The 19,438-nt window shown below is 39.6% G+C and overlaps 4 protein-coding genes across 8 annotated transcripts in view; 1 reads left to right on the top strand and 3 right to left on the bottom strand.

The window, feature by feature from the left end:
- Nucleotides 1–2,398, bottom strand: part of serhl (serine hydrolase like) — a 31,462-nt gene extending 29,064 nt beyond the window's left edge. For all 3 annotated transcript variants that reach the window (XR_004326993.1, XM_032500744.1, XM_032500733.1), the window contains exons 1-2: nucleotides 2,201–2,398; nucleotides 1,012–1,155 (exon numbers count right to left, since the gene is read on the bottom strand). Coding sequence is in view for 2 of the 3 variants with exons in the window: in XM_032500744.1 (XP_032356635.1) it covers nucleotides 1,012–1,155; nucleotides 2,201–2,258 (202 nt within the window). In the remaining variant the exon portion in view is untranslated. The remainder of the gene's footprint in view (nucleotides 1–1,011; nucleotides 1,156–2,200) is intronic.
- A 1,545-nt stretch (nucleotides 2,399–3,943) lies between these two features.
- On the top strand, nucleotides 3,944–5,435 carry mb (myoglobin). Of its 3 annotated transcripts, none has more exons than XM_032543999.1 (4): nucleotides 3,944–4,086; nucleotides 4,605–4,730; nucleotides 4,864–5,083; nucleotides 5,239–5,435. In XM_032543999.1, the coding sequence occupies exons 2-4, from the start codon at nucleotides 4,648–4,650 to the stop codon at nucleotides 5,377–5,379; spliced, it is 444 nt and encodes a 147-aa protein (XP_032399890.1). In that variant the 5' UTR covers nucleotides 3,944–4,086; nucleotides 4,605–4,647; the 3' UTR covers nucleotides 5,380–5,435. The 3 variants fall into 3 exon arrangements, with proteins under 3 accessions (XP_032399890.1, XP_032399898.1, XP_032399907.1); XM_032544007.1 differs by having other exon boundaries at nucleotides 3,984–4,090; XM_032544016.1 differs by having other exon boundaries at nucleotides 3,987–4,086; nucleotides 4,645–4,730.
- A 2,311-nt stretch (nucleotides 5,436–7,746) lies between these two features.
- pane1 (proliferation associated nuclear element) lies at nucleotides 7,747–11,851 on the bottom strand. Its single transcript, XM_032534768.1, has 6 exons — nucleotides 11,633–11,851; nucleotides 10,441–10,517; nucleotides 9,780–9,878; nucleotides 9,197–9,276; nucleotides 8,866–8,957; nucleotides 7,747–8,289 (listed from the first exon to the last, which is right to left on the bottom strand). Exons 1-6 carry the CDS (start codon nucleotides 11,687–11,689, stop codon nucleotides 8,140–8,142), a joined length of 555 nt encoding a protein of 184 aa, XP_032390659.1. The 5' UTR covers nucleotides 11,690–11,851; the 3' UTR covers nucleotides 7,747–8,139.
- Nucleotides 11,852–12,393: 542 nt separating this feature from the next.
- Nucleotides 12,394–19,438, bottom strand: part of zgc:158803 (LUC7 domain-containing protein) — an 11,510-nt gene continuing 4,465 nt past the window's right edge. Inside the window, exons 6-10 of the mRNA XM_032534756.1 lie at nucleotides 17,317–17,493; nucleotides 15,951–16,117; nucleotides 15,836–15,865; nucleotides 15,088–15,255; nucleotides 12,394–13,522 (exon numbers count right to left, since the gene is read on the bottom strand). Coding sequence (XP_032390647.1) covers nucleotides 13,279–13,522; nucleotides 15,088–15,255; nucleotides 15,836–15,865; nucleotides 15,951–16,117; nucleotides 17,317–17,493 — 786 coding nt within the window. The 3' untranslated portion in view covers nucleotides 12,394–13,278. The remainder of the gene's footprint in view (nucleotides 13,523–15,087; nucleotides 15,256–15,835; nucleotides 15,866–15,950; nucleotides 16,118–17,316; nucleotides 17,494–19,438) is intronic.

Raw genomic sequence — 19,438 nt, forward strand, 5'->3', positions numbered from 1 at the left:
ACATTTTTACCTGGGGTGCCCAAACTTTTGAGCCCCACTGTACATTAGCAGTAGCCTATGTACTAATTTTGGCCAAAATGGCATGTAGTATTCAAACACAAACAAAATCTCCAGTATGCCAAAAATACTCAGATGACGTGCTGATTCAAAAAATATCTCCAGTATGCATAAAACCAGTCTACCTCGCCTACGTCCCACAATGCAAAGTGCTGGACTGGTCACAACCGCTGTGCTTACCTCCACTTTCCAAAACTGGCTAAGCCTGGCCTAGCATACATACTGCGTTTGTCTATACTAAGTAGTGTGTAGTAGGCGGTTTCAAATACAGCCACACAATGAGGCAAGCTCAATTACCAGGAGAGTTTCCGTAATGTGGTGTAAAGTTTCTTTCAGTCTTTTGTGAGCATATAAAAGTAAAAAAATTAAATGCACATGTGGCATAGAAAAAAACACCCTGAGGGCTTGTAAAAGGAACCCACCTACGATTGAAACAGGTTTAAAGCTGGCCAAACTGGGGGACAAACCAGGGGGTTCTTTTCTTTATTTTAGTATACAGTATAAAGTTGACAGGCAGGCGGGAAATGCGGTGGCCCTAAGGCCCCCCTCCCTACAGTACCAGAAAGCTTAACCACCCAACACGGCATACAGATCTGCAAAAGTACACACTTTCATGTAATAAACAAAACACCACAAACGTGTGTGCACTGAAAAGTTTTTGTAAAACCGAAGGGACATTGAAAATGTCCCCGTTCAGAAAATAATTTGCCAAAAAGTATCTCTTGTAGCTTATGTTTTAACCCTGTAAGTGGCAGCAGGAATTGATTGGCAGGTGGTATTATATATAATATGTGTGTATACATAAGTTAAAAGAGATAAGGAAAAATTGTTTAGTTTTCAGTTTAAATGGCAGTGAATGAGAGTGTGACAGAATCTTATTAATTCAGGTTTAAAGCCTTAAAACTGAGTTTTGTGGGTTAGATTTTCAGATTTACATTTCACATAAACAATTACCTGTGGGTAGCAGGGGAATGAGGCTGTTGAATGTGCCACAGTTGTCAGCCCAGCCGTGCAAGCACAGCACGGGATGACCGTGATCAGGACCCCAGATTTTCCCTCTGAGATCTCCCCATGGGACCGGGACACAGAGCTCTGAAACTGGATAAATGAAACTCATGAATGGCTGTAACCGGTAACCAGATAGTATAAACTCACTCTTTCAAAAACAAAATGTTTCTGTGCCCATTGTAACTTGCCACTGGAATAGCTTTGTGACCAATGTTTGGTTTTAAGAGCTTATTTTGCTTATCGCTAGAACAATTAGCTGACTAAACAAAAAACAAAAATCATAAACATTTTTTATAATGAAGTTATTATTTAGTCATCGAGATTAGCTGCTTTTCTCTGTATCATCATGGTTATATGTGAAATGGTCTAAGCTCTGAGAAATAGAGATAGGTATAATTATTTACTTGCTATTAACCCTGTCAAAGTTAAAAAAAAAAAAATGACTTTAGGGTTGCCCAAATTAGTGCTGCAGCTATCAATTATTTGCATGATTGATTTTATCTGATCTTAATCTGTCGATAATAGTAAAAAAAAAAAAAAAGTCCTGGGAGCAGAAGATGACAATATAAGCTGAAACCAACAGATGTTTGGCATTGTAACTTCGGGAATGACTTAAGCCATTAATCGACTGTTAAGATACTGTTGAGTAATTCTCTGCAAAACACAAAACAAATAACACAAATGTAGATTTTTGCCTTTTAGTCAATCAGACTACTGCAAGCAAAGTACTAGGCTACCTTTATTAATATCAAACCCAGTATACCTCTATACCTGCCTCTTTAAGTTAGCTAAATGTAACGTTGAACACTGATGCGATTTCTCGTTCTAATTTTAAGAAATCTATGACAACATGAAGTTTTTTTACCACATTCAACCGTCTGTATCCATCTCTTCCCACTGGCCGTGTTCACTGTGTCCTGTATCATTGTTGTGTTCAATAAAAAGCATTAATAAAAGCTAACGTTACGAGGTGATGTTCGTTTTAACTTTAAATTACCCCTGCCTGCAGCTCCTGTTCCACTGGTGTGTAGTTAAACACGATTCATTCCACTTTTATATTTTCTGTCATGGTTTAAAAACCGTGCTATACAGGCCTAAACCTAAAGGAATGTGTTTAAGTTACATCGTTAGTTACCTGCTTGTTTTATTGCACTGGACTGCAGGTGTCGCACGCTTTTCAAAGCCTGCAACATGCTGGAGACCACCGAGGCTATTAAAACGTAAACACTAAAGAAATATCTTAAAACGTCAAACTTCCACTATGGATGTTATTAAACCGTTTTCAGACTCTGAATGTCACTCCGGGTTTTCCGGGTTCTGAAAGACCACGTGACGTAAGCTGAAGATGCTATTGGATAAACGGACATGTGGATCTATGGTCTGGACCAATCATCGTTAAGAATGGGAGGCCTCCCCTTCGACAAGATAACTTACAGTCTATGAAGATAATCAATATAATCGATTTTACTACAACGGTCAGTCAAAACTGGGATGGGCATTTTATTTTTGACGTCCATTATAACCTTTCAGCTTACGGAATCAAAGTGTTCTGAGAGAAAACTAGTCTTCTGCACGTCCTCTTTGCTTTGTTTCAGGCTTTACAAAATCTAGCCAGTGACTAGGGTTAAAATGTTTGTTCAACCAAAAAAAAAAAAAGTTAATTATTAATGATGATAATAATAATAATCACTTCAATTTCAATTCAATTCAATTCAATTCAATTTTATTTATAGTATCAATTCATAACAAGAGTTATCTCGAGACACTTTACAGATAGAGGAGGTCTAGACCACACTCCAGAATTTACAAGGACCCAACAGTTCTAATAGTTTCCTCCAGAGCAAGCAACAGTGCGACAGTGGCGAGGAAAAACTTCCTTTTAGGCAGAAACCTGGGACAGACCCAGGCTCTTGGTAGGCGGTGTCTGACGGGCCGGTTGGGGTTGGTGGAAATAACAAAAATAGAAAAAATAGCAGTTTGTAGCAGTTCTTTGTAGTAGTTCATGGCATAGCAGGGCACTGTGGGCATTACAAGGCACAGCAGGACGTAGCTGGGCACCGCAGAGTGCAGCAGATGAACATGGCACCTCAGAACGTGTAGCGGGACCGTGGCGACAGCTGCTACCATGATTTTGGAGCATCTCGGATCCGAGGGAACATGCTGATGATAATGATAATAATTATACCATGACATGATTTTTTTGAAACGTTTACTGTACTGTGAAATTGTCATACCATTGCAACCCTATCCATCACAGAAGAAGATAAAGATAAGAAAATCCTTTATTAGTCACACAGCCGGGAAATTTGCATCCTTTCAACAACTCAAAAAGGGAACACATGTCAAAAAGAGAGTCTAAAAGAGACAATAACTGCATAAAAACATGTTAATCTCAGTAAATCATTTCAGAGATGGAGCAGAAGGCTAAACTATTAGCAACATTTTCTCTCCATCTCTGAAACTCTTCGCCAATATTAAGGATGTCTTGAGGAGGGTTCAAATTTTCTAATTCGACAACTTGTTTGGCCTTTTTCCAGAAAACTGTCTACCCCAGCTTTAAGTGTTCGCAGTTCATCAATTTACATACACAAACACTGTAAAATAATAACATTTATGAACAAGAATAGAAAATAAAGTTTCAGGGAAGGGAATCAGAATATTGTTTAAGAATACAGTAAACAGAGTGTGCAGGAAACTGTTCACGTTTTTTCCCCTAAGTTTTCAGTTTCTCACACACACACACACACACACACACACACACACACACACACACACACACACACACACACACACACACACACATCAGAGATGATGTTTATGTGGCATCAAAAGTTTCCTGATTAACTTTAGAGGTGTGTGAGAACATTTGAAGAGACGTGCGGTTAGAGAAGTAGACAAATGGGAGGGCTGGAATAATCTGGTGATAGGATGGAGAGAGGGAGTATAAAAGTTCAGCTTTGAAGGTGGGGGGAAATCAGGCAAGAAGAAGTTGGTTTAATCAGACAATATATTTTACTACAGGTAGGTACTGTCTTTTTTAATTGTTTTGTATTTAAATCTTAGAATAATTCACATTTACTAATAAAATGTGTGATTTAGACGTATACCATTTATATGCTCGTTCGGTGCTTAGGAAGTCAGAATAATACGCTACTCTACTTTCTAATTTATTATGGTGGAGGTTTTTTATACATAACGTTATAAGGAATAAAGCAGTTTTAGGTGCCAAGGTCATCAAATGAAAATAAATAACTTTCCTTGAAGGAAAAACAAGCTTTGTATTACCATGTGACAACTTTTAGAGCATCAAAACCAACAGTGTTTTTAATTTCACTTCACATGAATTATGATGGGCTACTGAGGTTACTTTACAGACTCAGTGAGGGCAGCTGAGGTATCTGGCTCCTGCCCTTGAATACAGTGGCTCTTGGCTACTGGCCATCAGATCAAACAGGAAAACAAGTGCATAACTGAATCCAGGAAATTAGTTTATCACTGATTGTTCTTTTCTTTTCGTTTGTTTTTGTTCCTCACATCAGTGTTTGTGTAACTCCATCTTGTGTTGCTCCATCTCCTCAGATCATGGCTGACTTTGACATGGTGCTCAAGTATTGGGGTCCAGTCGAGGCAGACTACACTGGCAATGGTGGCCTGGTTTTGACCCGGTAAGTGGCTCTGCCAAGTTAAGATTACTCTTTCCTGTAGGTCAGGGCATGACAGTGGTGTCCTCAGTGGTGTTTATGGAACTTGCTGTGTGTGTCATCTTGGGTGAATCCTCACATTTTCTATTCTTTACAGTTTATTCACCGAGCACCCAGACACTCTGAAGCTGTTCCCCAAGTTTGCCGGCATTGCCCAGAGTGACCTGGCTGGTAATGCAGCTATTTCTGCCCACGGTGCCACAGTGCTGAAGAAACTGGGTGAGCTGTTGAGGGCCAAAGGCAACCACGCTGCCATCCTCAAACCTCTAGCCAACAGCCACGCCACCAAGCACAAGATCCCCATTAATAACTTCAAGGTAAGGCTGATGTACAGAAAGTTTAAATATATATAGTCCATCATGGTTTGCTCTTTCCTCCCATAGTCTCTTAACTAGAAGTTGCATCCCATCTTTTGTGTCCTCCAAGTTGGTTTTAAAGCCGTTTGTGTGACTTTCTCTGTATTTTTTTCCAGCTGATTTCAGAGGTTGTTGTTAAGGTCATGGTGGAGAAGGCAGGACTCGATCCCGCTGGGCAGAAAGCTCTGAGGAATGTGATGGCTGTTGTTATCGCTGACATTGATGCCGATTACAAAGAACTGGGCTTCACCGGCTGAAGGTTAAAGTCTTGCCAGGGTCAGATGACAAGAAATATTCTACATGCAAGATTTAATAAAAATGAAATAGTTTGATCTTCTGTAAACACATATAAACTAATTTGCAATGAAATGAAATTACATTACAGCACCACAAATTATTGCCTCAAATATTACTATAGATTTAAAGATCATATAAAAACACAATGTATCTTTTATTGCAGAATGATTTTGTTAGATTGAGTGTGTTTGGTTCGTCTATTATTGTGTCCCCTCCTGTAACTGCACTGTAATAAACATGTTTTTATTTCTTTTAAACAAGATTGCTCTCATCCAAGATTCTTGACTAACAACAAACTGTAAAACCTTTTCCTGAATATTAAAAAACACACTTGAGTCTGTTTTATTAGTCACCTCTTGTGTCCTCAATGCAAATGGAAATAGAGCTTTAAATCAGTTTTGTTAAAAACATATTGCTACTCATCATAAATAGCATGAAAGAAAGGATGTCTTTGTGAAAACAAAACAGGTTGTCTGAAAGCTAATCCAGCAACTGGTAGTCCAGATAGGAATCAGGCCAAGTCTAAAGCACTTAACATCCATTTCTGGACAAGTGTGCACGCGCACGTATGCATCCACTTAAAACACTCTTGAACACTTAAAACCCAGCAATGTCACCAAAGATTCTCAAGCTCAGTATTATCTTTCAGTTCATAGTGACTTGATCAAATGTGGACATGAGCCCTGCACTGCTGCATGTGTCCCTTGATTAAACGCTGCCTCTCAGCTTTTTGGTGAAATTACATGAAGCCATTCAATGTGAGGTTCATTTATACTTGTAACCCCTGAAAACAGTTGGGCTATGAAATGGCAGACAATAGTAAAAAAGCCCCTCACAATTTATAAATTAGCATTCTGATGTGAGCATTTAGCTTTTCTTTTGGTTGACGGGTCAAGTATTTCTATTTGTGATGACTTTAATGTACAAAAGGAATGGACTGTGCAAAATATATTGGTCATTTATCACTGACCTTCAAATCCCACTAACCCCTGTACTCCTTCCAGTTCCTGACTTCATGTGATAACAATGTTTGGTTGTACTTCATGACAGACAATTGCCATGGTGATTGCCTAACTATTAATGGTCTTTAAATGTGTGCGTGTATTAGTGCATGCGTGCAGACGTGACACCAGGCACAGTGCCTCTCAGACACACACCGCTGCCGCCCCTGCTCCTCCCCTCTCTAAAGTCGGACCAACTTTTAAGTGACCAGAGGTCAAACATTTCCATTCAACAGGACAGAGGACTCAGGTCACATCTCAGACAAACAGGACATCAATTTTCATTTAAATGAGTAACAGTTAAATGGCACATGTATTATAGTTTTTTTTTTTTAAACCTAAAAAGGCTGTTTTTTCAAACATGTAATCACATGTTCAATTGACTAAGTACAACACACAGACCACAACTAACTAGGGTTGCAAAATTCTGGGAATTTTCAAAGTTGGAAACTGTCCATGGTAATTAACGGAAATAAACAGGAATTACTGTGAATAAACTGGATATTTTTTTAATATTGCAGTTATAATACTCTTAGTCTATAACAAGGAACTTCAATTACGTCCTGCTGTGCCTTGTAATGCCGCACAGTGTCCTGCTATGGCACAAACTACTACAAAGAACTACTACAAACTACAATTTTCTTTTTTTTTTTTTGGTTGGAACTGTTATTGCCACTCTTCATTCTAACCCCCGCCGGTCGTCAGACACCGCCTACCAAGAGCCTGGGTCTGTCCAAGGTTTCATCCCAAAGGGGAGTTTTTCCTCGCCACTGTCGCACGGTTGCTTGCTCTGGAGGAAACTACTAGAACTGACCAAAGTTGGAGAAAGTTATCTAGCTGATGTGATCCTCACCTAGTTACTGTGCATGTACAACTCCCAACAAAGATAGTAAAGAAGTGAGATGTCTCACTCTGTAGCTAAAACAGAGACCTAAACACACAGGGTGAAAAGAGGATCTGTAGCAATGTGCAGTACAACAAAAATATGGTGTTTTTTGAAAATTAAACCATGTAAACCTATTCTGGTACAACTTAAAAATACAATTATGTACCTGAAAATGAGCATAATATGGGCGCTTTAATACACAAAAATGGACGTTTATTGTTGTTATAGGCCAGTCCTTTAGATGTACAGTTCAAAAGCTGACTGTATTGGTTAAAATACTGTATGTCAAACTGTCAAAAACTGAACACAGTTTGGTTATTGTGATCATTTCCTGCAGAGAAGCCTTTTGACTTGCCATTAAAAGCACGGTTCTAAGTTATAGGTGTCCCAGTAAACCATGACAGTGCGCCAACATGCCCAATACCAGGACCTTGAAAATAAAGGTGCTAATTTAATTTTATTATTTACACCCATTTTCCTACTGTTACATGTCAAAATGTCTTCTATGTTCTTCACAGATCAGAAGGAAGAATTGTTGATGAACAAGGTGAGTTACAGTATATTTATATGGTCTCTAGTTCTAGCACAAAAAATTACAAATCAAATCTTCAGTTACCAGTTCTGATGATCTGCTTTTATGGAAAACTGCGGGGAGAAGACAAACTGCAGCAGCAAGAAGCCAAAGCACAAACATGTAATGTAAAATGAATAGAGGAAATAGCATGCTATTGTGTAATCAAATTGGAAAGTGCAGTCACAATAGACTACTACAAATAAATATATACACAAAAAGTCAGACAAGACATGCCTCCAGAGAAAAACGGCCACAGGAACTAATCAAAGCTCGGCTGGTCGATGTCTGGGGGCACAGTGCAGCGAGTCAGGTTGGACAGGTAGAGAGCGGTAGTCATGGGAACAAGGCCGGCCGCCACCTTCAGGATGGTCAGCAGCCTCTCTGTAGCATTGGTCACACCATCTGGTGTCTGGAGGGGAAGAACATCCCACAAGACTGCTTTTAAAGAAACAGCAAAAAAACAGCACAGAGACCTCTGGCTGCAGAAATACTCAGCTACATAATCTATGTGCCAAAATAGCTTACCCAGGGTTCAACAAGTTCAATTTGAGACATTTTTTTAAATACCACATAGATTGTAATGTAATACCTTGTGGCCAGTTTCATAATCATACATACCATTATTTTAATAATCCAATAATTTTTTTAGTGATTTTTAAGGAGAAAATAAGCTCAGATAAAACAAGAAATTTGAGTTTCATTTAATTGTTTTAGAAAAAACAATTAAAAAACTAATCTGCAGATTAAATCGATAATGAAAAAAATGCTTAGTTGCAGTTCTTAAACCTTACATTATCTTCTAAGGCCTTTGTTGAGGAAATAAGGTTTTTAAAAGACTCTTTAAACCTGCAGATACCCCATTTTCACTGTGGCCATCAATAGCAATAATCTATACTATGTCTTGCTCTCATGCTGCAGATAAGTGTGTCTCTGAAATAATGTCTTTAAATCATTCTCAATGTGTGTGACAAAGATCGATACAAACCTGATCTTCTGCAAATAGCAAGGGGCAGTGCAGTGATGCCGCCAGCTTTCTGACAGCGTCCAGGCGCTCTGTGGGGACCGAAGCGTTACGAGCTACAAGAGACAGATTCACAAGAGGGCAGCTAGTCAGAGAGACACACAGAAAGGCTGAACTAAAAGTTGGTCACCTTCCAACGATAAAGGAAGGGATGAGGTAAATAAATAGTGAACAAGTATCCATCTTAGAGAATGTATGCTCCATTTCATCCCTTTTGCTCCTGTTTTGTCCTCCATGTGATTCAAGGAGCTGAGAAGAGCAAACAAATACTTAAGAACTGGAACCATTGCCATACCATTAGTGACTATGAAGCAGACTTTTCCAAGGAAATATCCAGGGTCCAAATATTTCAGGGAAGCTTCTGCTGACTGGAAACTATGACAAAACAAAATAATACATGTCACACAATTAACTATTAAATCTTACATTTTACCAATGAATTCATACTTGGAGAACACACTAATTACAACTGTAACAATGTAAAATTCATAGACCAAACCACGCTAAGGAAATTAGAAGCACCTTTCTACATAATGATAGAATAATATCATAATTAATTCTAGTGTAAAAGGGAGTGTTGGCATTTTTATTTGAGGACAGTAACTAAGAAGAACTGGATAGTTCTACTTAACAAAAGCACTGGATGCCATGCTATTGAGTTCAGATTTCTCTAATAATTACATAACAGATGTATACTATATTTGTGTGGTTTAAGAGATATAAAAATAGTTTTTGGTGAAAAAAACAACAACAAAACAAACAACAGCTGTAAAGTAAAATTTATTGAGATAAAAAAAACTACAATACAGAGTAGATATTTAACCTGAGTGATCAGGTGAGGAGATTAAAATATAAATAGGTGAGGATTTGAAAGTTACCTGAGCTCTGAGGTCAGGTTGATGATAAACACCACCAGGTCTATCCTCGGACGGCTCTCCTCATTCTTCATGGGCAGAGGCAGATTCTTAGCTAGTCTCCTGATGGGTAAAATAAACATGCTTGTTGTCAGGCTGAACGTGGTCCACTTATGTGTAGCAAACACAAATAACATACACACATCACATGGGATGGATGCTACACATGGGAAAGATTCCCATGGTTATGACTTGAGAATGATTCAGACAACTCGCGATGGTTGCATGAGGGTTCCAAATACTATGCATTGACAATATCACACAATGTGTATTATTAAACCGTATTTTTAATTGCCAAGTCGAATATGGGGGCTTTCAGAACAAGTGGAGTTTCCCAGTTGTAATTACGACTTGATGTGCATCACCTATCAAAAACTGGTAATTAATCCTCATATACAATAAACACAGCACAAGAGTCTTGAGCTGAACACTCAATTGTTTTCTTTTGTTCAATTGAAAATAAATTGGTACACTGGCATTGGTTAAACATTTATACAAAATGAATAACTAACAAGTCTAGTTCCAATACCGAAAAGCAGATGGTGTTTCCATGTGCGTGCTTAATGACCATGTCCTGTAACAGAAAGCTGGCCTCAGCAGTTCATAAGGACGAAACTGTACTCACACATTCACAGTGACAGCGGTCTCCTCCATCAGAGCATCTGCTAAACTCTGCTGAAACTGCTCCTCACTCTCCACCAGCTGCGGGAACAACACTCTAGGTCAGCACAAAACTGGATCTTAACACTTTGCACTATGACACACTTCCTTAAAAAAACTCCATAGTTAGCTGTATTTAATTATTTACATTGTGGTATTGTAATTCACCACAATTTTGAAATTATACCGTTTATTCTCTATATACTTGGAGTCACATTCCAACACATACATTTCTACTTGCTCTCGTTAACTTTCCTTGCATCTCACATATGTGTATAAGGTCAAAATACATTATATATTTTTTTGAAACAGCTCTTCTTTCTTTTTCTCTCTCTTCTTTAAAGCAACACTGTGCAACTTTTCCCTCTTCGGCCCCCCTGCAGGTTGTCTCATTGAAACTACAGCGGCTGTAGTTCCAATGAGACAACCTGTTGGTGCGTAGAGAAGTTAGCCCCACGAGACCTAACTGGTAGCGCTCCACCTCCCGCACAAGCTCCGGCTCCTTCCCCCACAGAGAGGTGACATTTCACGTTCCCAGAGCCAGCCTCTGCCGGCCGGGTCTGGTCCGTCGAGGCCATTGACCTTCACCGCCACCCATGTGGCAGGGCAGCGCAGCGGCGGAGAGATAGGGACGGAGAGATAGGGACCACGTAGCTTCTTCGGGCTGTGCTCGGCCGGGCTCCGTGGCAAACCCGGCCTGGCTCCAGACGGGGGCCCAGGGCTTCTTCCGGGCAGGGTCCCTCCATCTCTCTCTCGATGATTCATAGGGGGTTTTGAACCATATGTCTGGCCCCTCACCTGAAACCACTTTGCCATGGGAGACCCTACCAGGAGCACAAAGCTCCCGACAACACAGCCCTCAGGTTCATAGGGACACACAAACATCTCCACCACAATAAGGTGATGGATCCCGCAGACCCCGGACATCAATAAGTCACTAGACTATGTATTTGTGTTTAGGTCGTTAGGTCTTTATCCAGAACCGAGAACATGTGCAATTGGGTAAATGCCATAGCAAATGCCTTCTTCTAATACATCCACAACGTTATCTGCACTGTGATGATGACCGAGGTAGCTTAACGTTAGTTCACTTTAAAGCAGTTGTATTCTCCTGTTGACTCATTCTGAGAGTTGAAGCAATGAAAAAACTAACTCACCAATATGTTTGCTGTGCACAAACCAGGCAGCTTACTAAACGGCTTAAGTAGCGACATCCTGACACTTTAAACAACTCAAGTTTCGTAAAATATAGGAAACAACCCAGTCTCTGGTCATTTCAGTTCAGAATTTCAGGCATTCGTTTCATGTTCTCTCGCGCTTTTTTTCCAAACGTGCGTCTAACGTCATGACGTTTTCCCTACATCGGCAGCTGACGTTGTGACGTCTTCCCTACATTGCCATTCGTTTTCTGCCACCTACAGGCCAGGCTGCTTGGTGATTGCAGTTAACCCCACATGACATATCATACAGATTGTACTTTTGGAGCAAAATGCTGTCATTAATCCAAGTCCTGAATGCAGCTGGTCTTCCTGAGGAACTTGTTTCTAATTTCTATTTTTTGTGTTTTGGATGTAAATGTACTTTTAATTTACATGTTTTTTTGACAGCTATAGTTACTACCTACTGCACAGGTAGCTGCACAAATCCTCCAGAGCCATCATCCTACAATGACATCCATTTTCCAGTCTTATCGGGTCTATTTTTTGTAAAACTGAATGGCTAAAACACCATATACATATATTTAAGTATATTTTTTAGTACTGACAAATGAAAGGACCTAAAAGCTAAAAAAACAAATAGAAGGGTTTAAAAATATATATATTTTTCTGTTGAGTTAGACATCAACAAAGTGAAAAGGCTACGGTCAACCTCAAGAATGGAGGTGCAGTCAAAGAGAAATTTGTATAAACACATTGTATTTGAATAGAAGCAGAACATTTTATTCACTTAATGGTGGCACAGCAAAGTAGATTCCCCCAGTACATCCAGGTTGTATCACAGCAAACAGGACACGAGTCCCTGGGCCTTTAAGTGTCAGTATGTAAATATGCACATCATCTATATGCATTCACATGTCAGGAACTGAGTGAAATTATTTGGATACTTTCTTTAAGGGGGATAAGTGAGTTTATTTTCAAAGTATGAGCTCATCACGGCGTCCTGAATTAAAGGCGGGCTCGGGGATGTGTATTCAAATTGTCCAAATGACATCGTTACGGCTTGAAGGAAGCAAATAAAACAAGCATCAGAAGTGCCTTCAGTCATTCAGCTCATTTCAAAACATTACTGCAAGGGATGCCACATTGATTCCAACCTGTGTAAATCAATCCACAGCTACTGAAACTGATTGATTCCTAATGGAACAGGAAAAACAGTAACAACATTGAAGGTCCAACCAATGATAATAATAATAAAAAAAAAAAATAGCACTTCATGTGAGTAAAATAAAAAAATGACTCAAAAGTAGGACTGCGGTTTCTCCACTCTCTTACCCGTCACTGTCTAAATAACTGTACATAAGACCAACGAGATGGCATAAAAAATGACTTTACTGCTTCCAGGTCACACTAGCCTCCTAATTCTTATAAAAGTTGTTTTTGCATGTTTACTTGACTGCCACCACTGAAGTTGTTCCCTCATCCCCATGTTAAGTTTCCACCAGCCACCTGCTAATGTACATGTCCCACTTTTAACATGAAAACACATAAAAAGCAGAACACACTCGCACCAACACACACTTATCCATGCTCCTTTTAGTAATTACTTTATCCAAATCAAAGACTTTGTAGGCGTCCACTTCTGTTCATATCTCCCCAGACTCTCGCTCCTCGGAGCTGGAGCGTCGGTCTCGCTCGAACGATAGGGATCTCTCTCGTTCCCTGCCCCTGGCTGTGTCCGTGGAGGGGAACTTCTCCCTGTCCTCCCAGTCTCTGCACGCCGCCCTTTCCTCACGCCAACCCTCTCCTACTGCAGCACCATCTCCACACCTCTCCTGAGATGGCGAGGGCTCCTTGTCGCGAGTGTGAGATGATCTGTCTCTGGAAGACCTGAGGAAAAAAAATGATCAACCATAAATTCATCATCATCACTATCACCACCATGAAAAGTACGCCACCAGCACAACATTGAGGACTTGCTGTCCTTAATTTGAGTTTGACCTTTTTTTTTGTTTAATTTTTTTAAAGGGACAGAAAGCTAAGTTATTGTCCAAAAGTCTTGCGTTGCCAGACCTATATCCAGAGCACAGTGTCAGTGCTGGAGAAAAGTCTGGCTGCTCAAGTTAACATTCCTGAATTGCAGAAAAAACATTGGTTTGTTGTATTTCTTTAAACTAATCACAATCATCTTTGGTGACACTAAACACCGGTTGAGACAACGGCTCAAAATAGATAGTGGAGGAGAATGCCGGCTGAAAAAGGGAGATGGCAGGCTTTTGTCCACATGTAGAAAGATGGTTTAAAATTAATGAAGAGCTATGATTATTTTAGCTATTGATCAATATGTCAGATATTTTCATGATTATTTTACTCTAATAATAAATGACAGAATTGTAGAAAAATGCAACAAATTCTAATAGGACATATTCAAATTGCTTTTTTGACCAAATAAATGTTAAACTCAAAGATAATGAATTTCCAAAACTAATTATAAATGATACATGCAGTGAGAAGCCACAAATCGTCACATTTGAATGGCTGGAATCAGTGACTGTTGAAATGACCTTAAGGATTAATCAATTATCTAAATAGATTAAATATTAACAATAGTTAACCCTGCTGTGAACACAGATGTTGATATTTATCACTGGTTACATCATGTGAATTCTTATTTACATGTAATGTTAGTTAAGGAGGTCCAATCTAGAGCTGCACGATTAATCTATTTGCAATCGCGATGTCACGCTGCAAAGATTACATAACTGCAAAAATTGTACGATTGGAGTGAACAAAAAAGTGTGCTGTGTGAGTGACACTCGGTGTGCTCTGCAGTCTCCACGTTGTAACACCTTTCACTTTACCGACAGCGTTGACAGCAGAGGAAGCCACCATGTCTTTAAAAGCTCGGTGTTCTCCATTAACTCACTTTACATCGTCTTTGCTATTTTTTTCCCCTCTCGCTTTCCTCTCACACAGTCGCTCCGACACATTGCTCACGGTCGCTCTCCTCGCTTCACCACTCAGGCACCGACGTCACTCACTTGCCTGCCATTCTCGCTCCCACTAATGCCTAATGTATGGTTCTGTGTTGAATCTACGTCCTCTGAATTATGCTACCCCCCTGATGTATTAAGCATGCCCCTCGTAACCAGTGATCAGTGTTTTAGGCAGTAGCGCATGAGTGTCTGACATGTGAAGGGTTTCAGAGCATGCAGACCTTAAAAAGAGGTTGTACAAAGTATATTTTGTTATGATATTACACCCAATATGTTTATTTATTTCTTCTTATGCTTGTTTAACTTTGTATGCACAAGTCATGATACCGTTAAAATTGCAACATTGTAAATTGCAATATGATTCTTTTCTCCAAATGGTGCAGCCCTAGTCCACACACCATTCAGTCATCCTGAGGATGCTTCATGCAAGTTTCAGTGATGGACGGATAAAAGCCATACCTCTTCCTTTTGCGCCTGTGAGAGTGGGAGCGTGAGCGATGCCTGTCTTTGTGTCGATGTTTCCTCTCTTTCTCTCTCTCCCGATCCCGATCTCCACCTTCTTCTCTGGAACGAGAGGAGTGGGGGCGTCTTGAATGATGGGCGGACGATGTCGAAGTGCCTCCATCCCTAGAAAAAACAATTTTAACGATTAAAGTTACAATCTGCACTTTTGCTCTTTTTCTGTTATATATATATATAAAAAAAAAAAGTATAGTGTTTGTATGTTAGTGGTGGTGGTTTTAATTTCAGGCAAGGTAACTCAAACTACATAATGTGCGCCTTTTCAACATTAGATTTGTCAACCTCTGAACTGTTTCCCTAACTATTATTAAGTCCTGGTATTAAGCAATAATTGTAAAAATATCTCACTTTTCCAATATCAACACTGCTGCATCGCAGCTGATTTTGTATACAATACGCCCTTGTGTTGAAATTTGTAATGATACAATTATTTCAAATAATGAAAGACTGTATTCTTAATAAAAACCACATCATGACACACAACTAGCCTGAAACTATACAACAAAGCCACAACATGCCTATCTTGTTTGGAATTAACACAAATGGGTAATGCCTGAGAAGGATTTTAAGTAGAGCTACAGTTTACAGCAGTATGTTACAGTGCGAGTCTCTATATTCTAAGAAATTATAGGTCACTCTGACAAAGACAAAACTTATCAAGCGATTCTGGTCAATGTAGACATACCTGTATCGTTCTCCACTTCTAGATCTCGATCTAAAACGGACAGAAACACAAATCAGTTTGCAGATGACACTACACTCTCTCTCTTTGTATCAATGGAAGTCAGACTGTTCCTTACCTCCTTTGCTCCCTCTCCCTTTCTCGTTCTCGCTCCCATTCATGCTCTCGTTCGCGCTCTCTTTCTTGTTCCCGCTCCAATTCCCACTGTCGCTCTCTTTCATCATCTCTTTCACGTTCCTCTCGTCTTCTTGTTCGCATTCTTTCTTGTTTCTCTATAACTGCTTTCTGGATAAAACAAAAATAGCGCATTATTGAAAATTACAGCCGCTGATTCTGTACTACGTTCAGTACAACACAAATAATGGAAACTAGGGGTCTCACAATTTCGATTTTAAATTGAAAATGGACTAAAATGAGTTTTTAATTTTAAGCCATTTTGAATTCTACTTGCGGGTCAGACAAAAAAGAAACATTGGGCCTCACTGACCAATCATTCGAACAAATTTGTTCTTAAACCCCACTTACGCGGTTTTCACAAAGATTCTGGCATTCATTGAGGTTTTCTTATTTGGGATTTGTTTGTAGATAAGAACAGAATCTACGCACTCTCAAGAACACTCTTACGCACAAAACACACTGACATGTTTGTGCAAAATAAGTAGTCATACCATTTTCCGCCATTCCAATTTAAAATGTATCTCTTTTTTATCTCTCTTTTGTAATTATTTATTAATTTACACATAATTATATAATGTGTTTGTTTCAATAACTAAACACTACATTTACAATTCTGCTAATTTGTAAAGCACTTTGAATTGCATTGTGTATTAATTGTGCTGGGCCTAAATACTTCATTAGTTCCGTTCCCTTCTCCGGATACAGCATACACTGCATGAGTAATTGCTACAGACTGTTATTAGCCTACGGTAATTGCATTCCATGCATCGGTTTTATTTGCTGCTTAGTATGCACTGCTGACACAACCAAATATGATGTCTCGTTTATCGTTAACTTCTTGCAGAAGTACCTCCACTTCCGAATTACCAAGGTTTTTCTTTATTTTCGAGGCCTCGACAGTCTTTACCATGTCTTGGTGTGCACACGGCCCTGCCACCTCATGTCCTTTTGTGGGAATTAACGGGGCGGTTACCTATGCTAAATAGGAGCAACAGGCATGAGCTTTTAACTTACAAATACATTGGGATTCATCATTCTAAGAACACACCTGCAAACAATTCTGCTGTTTAAGAACACGTCATAAATCAGACGTAGACTTTTCTTAAGAGCAAATTTCAGAAAAAAAACTTAAGATATTGGTGAATGAGGCCCATTGACCACAAACATAAAAGACCCGCCGGCTGGTAGCATGCAGCGATGGGTACCGTTAGCTTACCAGTAGCCTGGAGCTGAACTTTTTGAGACACCGTGGCCACTGCCGGAGATGGAGAAACTACAGATCTGGAAAATCCTTTAGCACCCCTTACCCTTAGCTTTTCAAGCTTCTCGCGGATTTCAATGAAGCCGATATGCAGTTTGCCCCCAAAGTGGTCAGCTAGACGACGATCGTTGTCGTGAAGACCCAAGTAGGCAGAGCACACCTCGCACACCCGCAGTTTTTGTTGTTGAAAGCTGGAGGCTGGCATTGAGTTCCTGTACACATCCTGCAACAACAAAAAAGGTTATGAGACTGTGGAGCTGGAGCAAATTACTAAAGACACACCATAAAAAAAATGAAAAAAAGATTTTAATTTGTATTTCATGAATCATAATACCTGCATGATAAAGCTGGACTTACCATAACCTATTAACTTCTTAAACCCAGCCTTATCTTAAGAAATGGAAATTAGTTTGTCCAGTTTGTGAACCTTTTGCAGAGCATTCCAGTTGCGAGTGGCAGCATATATAATATATTGATTTTATTGGCTAATTTGATAGGTAAGACGCTGAGGAATATGAATCCATTGTAACTAAACCTATTTATATTAGCATTCCAGAGTAAATGAGGATGTATTAAATAAAAAATAAAGAATTTTTATCCTCACTTAGTATCAAATCTAAAATTTCAAAGGGAAATATCACCATTAAAACCACTATCTAGTGGCAACAATACAACTAAATAGTCTACCCTACTCCTTCACTACAACTTTAAATTTGAGGAAAATATACTAAAACAACATTTATGATACAACTTATAAAGATATACTCAGGCAGTAGGGTTGGGCGGTATCCAAATATTTATACCTTCAAACTTCCTCCATATTTTACCGCGATATACGATATTACTGTGCCTAATTCAAAATTATGACGTAAGGTTCGGACGGTGTCACCAAACTGTTGGGTTCCGCCTACACCTGAATACCAAACACTAACACCGAAACATCTCTCCCTTTTCATTAGGTCGGAACCTGAAGACATGTTACAAAACACAAAGCTTCCAAACACATTGAAATAGTAATAAACACAATTGATAGTGATCATTATGCATATATGGCCAAAGAGCTCCAAAGGAGTTTGGTTTCCTCTGAATCTGAGAGATTAATGTATGGCTCATTAGTGTCTGTCGCCATCTGCTGGCTGTTTATAAGTACTACAAGCCATCTGATCCTGTGTAAATCAAGTTGCCAGGAAGTGCGCCATGTCTTAAAGCCACCATGAGCTTAGCGGATAAGGGTGGTGCACCCCATGGCCCAGAAAAACTTTTCACATAAACATTGCATGGCGAAAGAAACTTTTTTGGGGTACATCAACTTACAAGCCCAATCACTTAAAGGTGCTCTAAGTGATGTTGGGTGATGTCACTTGTTGTATTTTAAAACAAAACGAGACTAGCTTGTCCCTCCCTCCTCCTTATCCCGTCCCCTCCCTTCGGTGCTTCCGTGCACTAACCCCCCACCCCCAAATCCTTTGTGTTGGTTATTGGCTGGAATGCTGGATGACTGTTAGTGTATGCTTCGTGGTGCAGGTGAGCACACTTTGTTTTTGTTTCTGTTTGTTGACCCTGGGCTGTCTAAAGACACCGCGTGTGTTCTGGGGACAGGCAGCTCGTGGATAGTGAGGAGATGTTTGCTGTACGCGACAACAAATGTTGTTGCTTAAAACACGTGTGACATCGCTTAAAGCACCTTAAAGGGGTCCTTGTTTAAAAAATTACTTTTTAACATTCACTTGTAGCCAAATCCAGAGTTATTAAACTAGGCATGATGAACGCAAGCAGACTGTGCCTGCCCATGTCACCCTGCACTGGGCATGCTCATATGATGGTTCTACCGAGGTCCTGGAACTGTAATGGATATAGTTTATGGTTGTAATTGACCATGTGTTCTATTAATAGATCGATGGTTTTACCTTATGATACATCCGAGGTATGTATTGATGTATGTGTGTACGCTGTAAAGCCTGTTACATGAATGTAACATCATTAGCGTTTTCCCAAACTGCCGGGGCTATCGGCTAGTACTAGCTAACACCAGCGGCAGCTAGCATGCATGTATTAAGAAGAATGGTAACACAGCTAACATAGCTATATACTAGGGCTGCACATTTAATCGCAATTTTATCAAAATCACAACATGGAGTACCGCAATATCCAAATCGCGGGGGGGGGGG

The sequence above is a fragment of the Etheostoma spectabile genome, chromosome 2, assembly GCF_008692095.1.
Source record: "Etheostoma spectabile isolate EspeVRDwgs_2016 chromosome 2, UIUC_Espe_1.0, whole genome shotgun sequence".
NCBI classification, from domain to species: Eukaryota; Metazoa; Chordata; class Actinopteri; order Perciformes; family Percidae; genus Etheostoma; species Etheostoma spectabile.

Excerpts from the sequence above, each read along its gene's own strand:
- pane1 (XM_032534768.1), bottom strand. The coding sequence starts at position 11,689 with ATGTCGCTACTTAAGCCGTTTAGTAAGCTGCCTGGTTTGTGCACAGCA. Across the intron at positions 10,518-11,632 it reads TGTGCACAGCAAACATATTG|CTGGTGGAGAGTGAGGAGCA; the intron begins GTGAGTTAGTTT and ends TTGTTCCCGCAG. Across the intron at positions 8,290-8,865 it reads TGCTATTTGCAGAAGATCAG|ACACCAGATGGTGTGACCAA; the intron begins GTTTGTATCGAT and ends CTTCCCCTCCAG.
- mb (XM_032543999.1), top strand. The coding sequence starts at position 4,648 with ATGGCTGACTTTGACATGGTGCTCAAGTATTGGGGTCCAGTCGAGGCA. Across the intron at positions 4,731-4,863 it reads GGTGGCCTGGTTTTGACCCG|TTTATTCACCGAGCACCCAG; the intron begins GTAAGTGGCTCT and ends TATTCTTTACAG. Across the intron at positions 5,084-5,238 it reads TCCCCATTAATAACTTCAAG|CTGATTTCAGAGGTTGTTGT; the intron begins GTAAGGCTGATG and ends ATTTTTTTCCAG.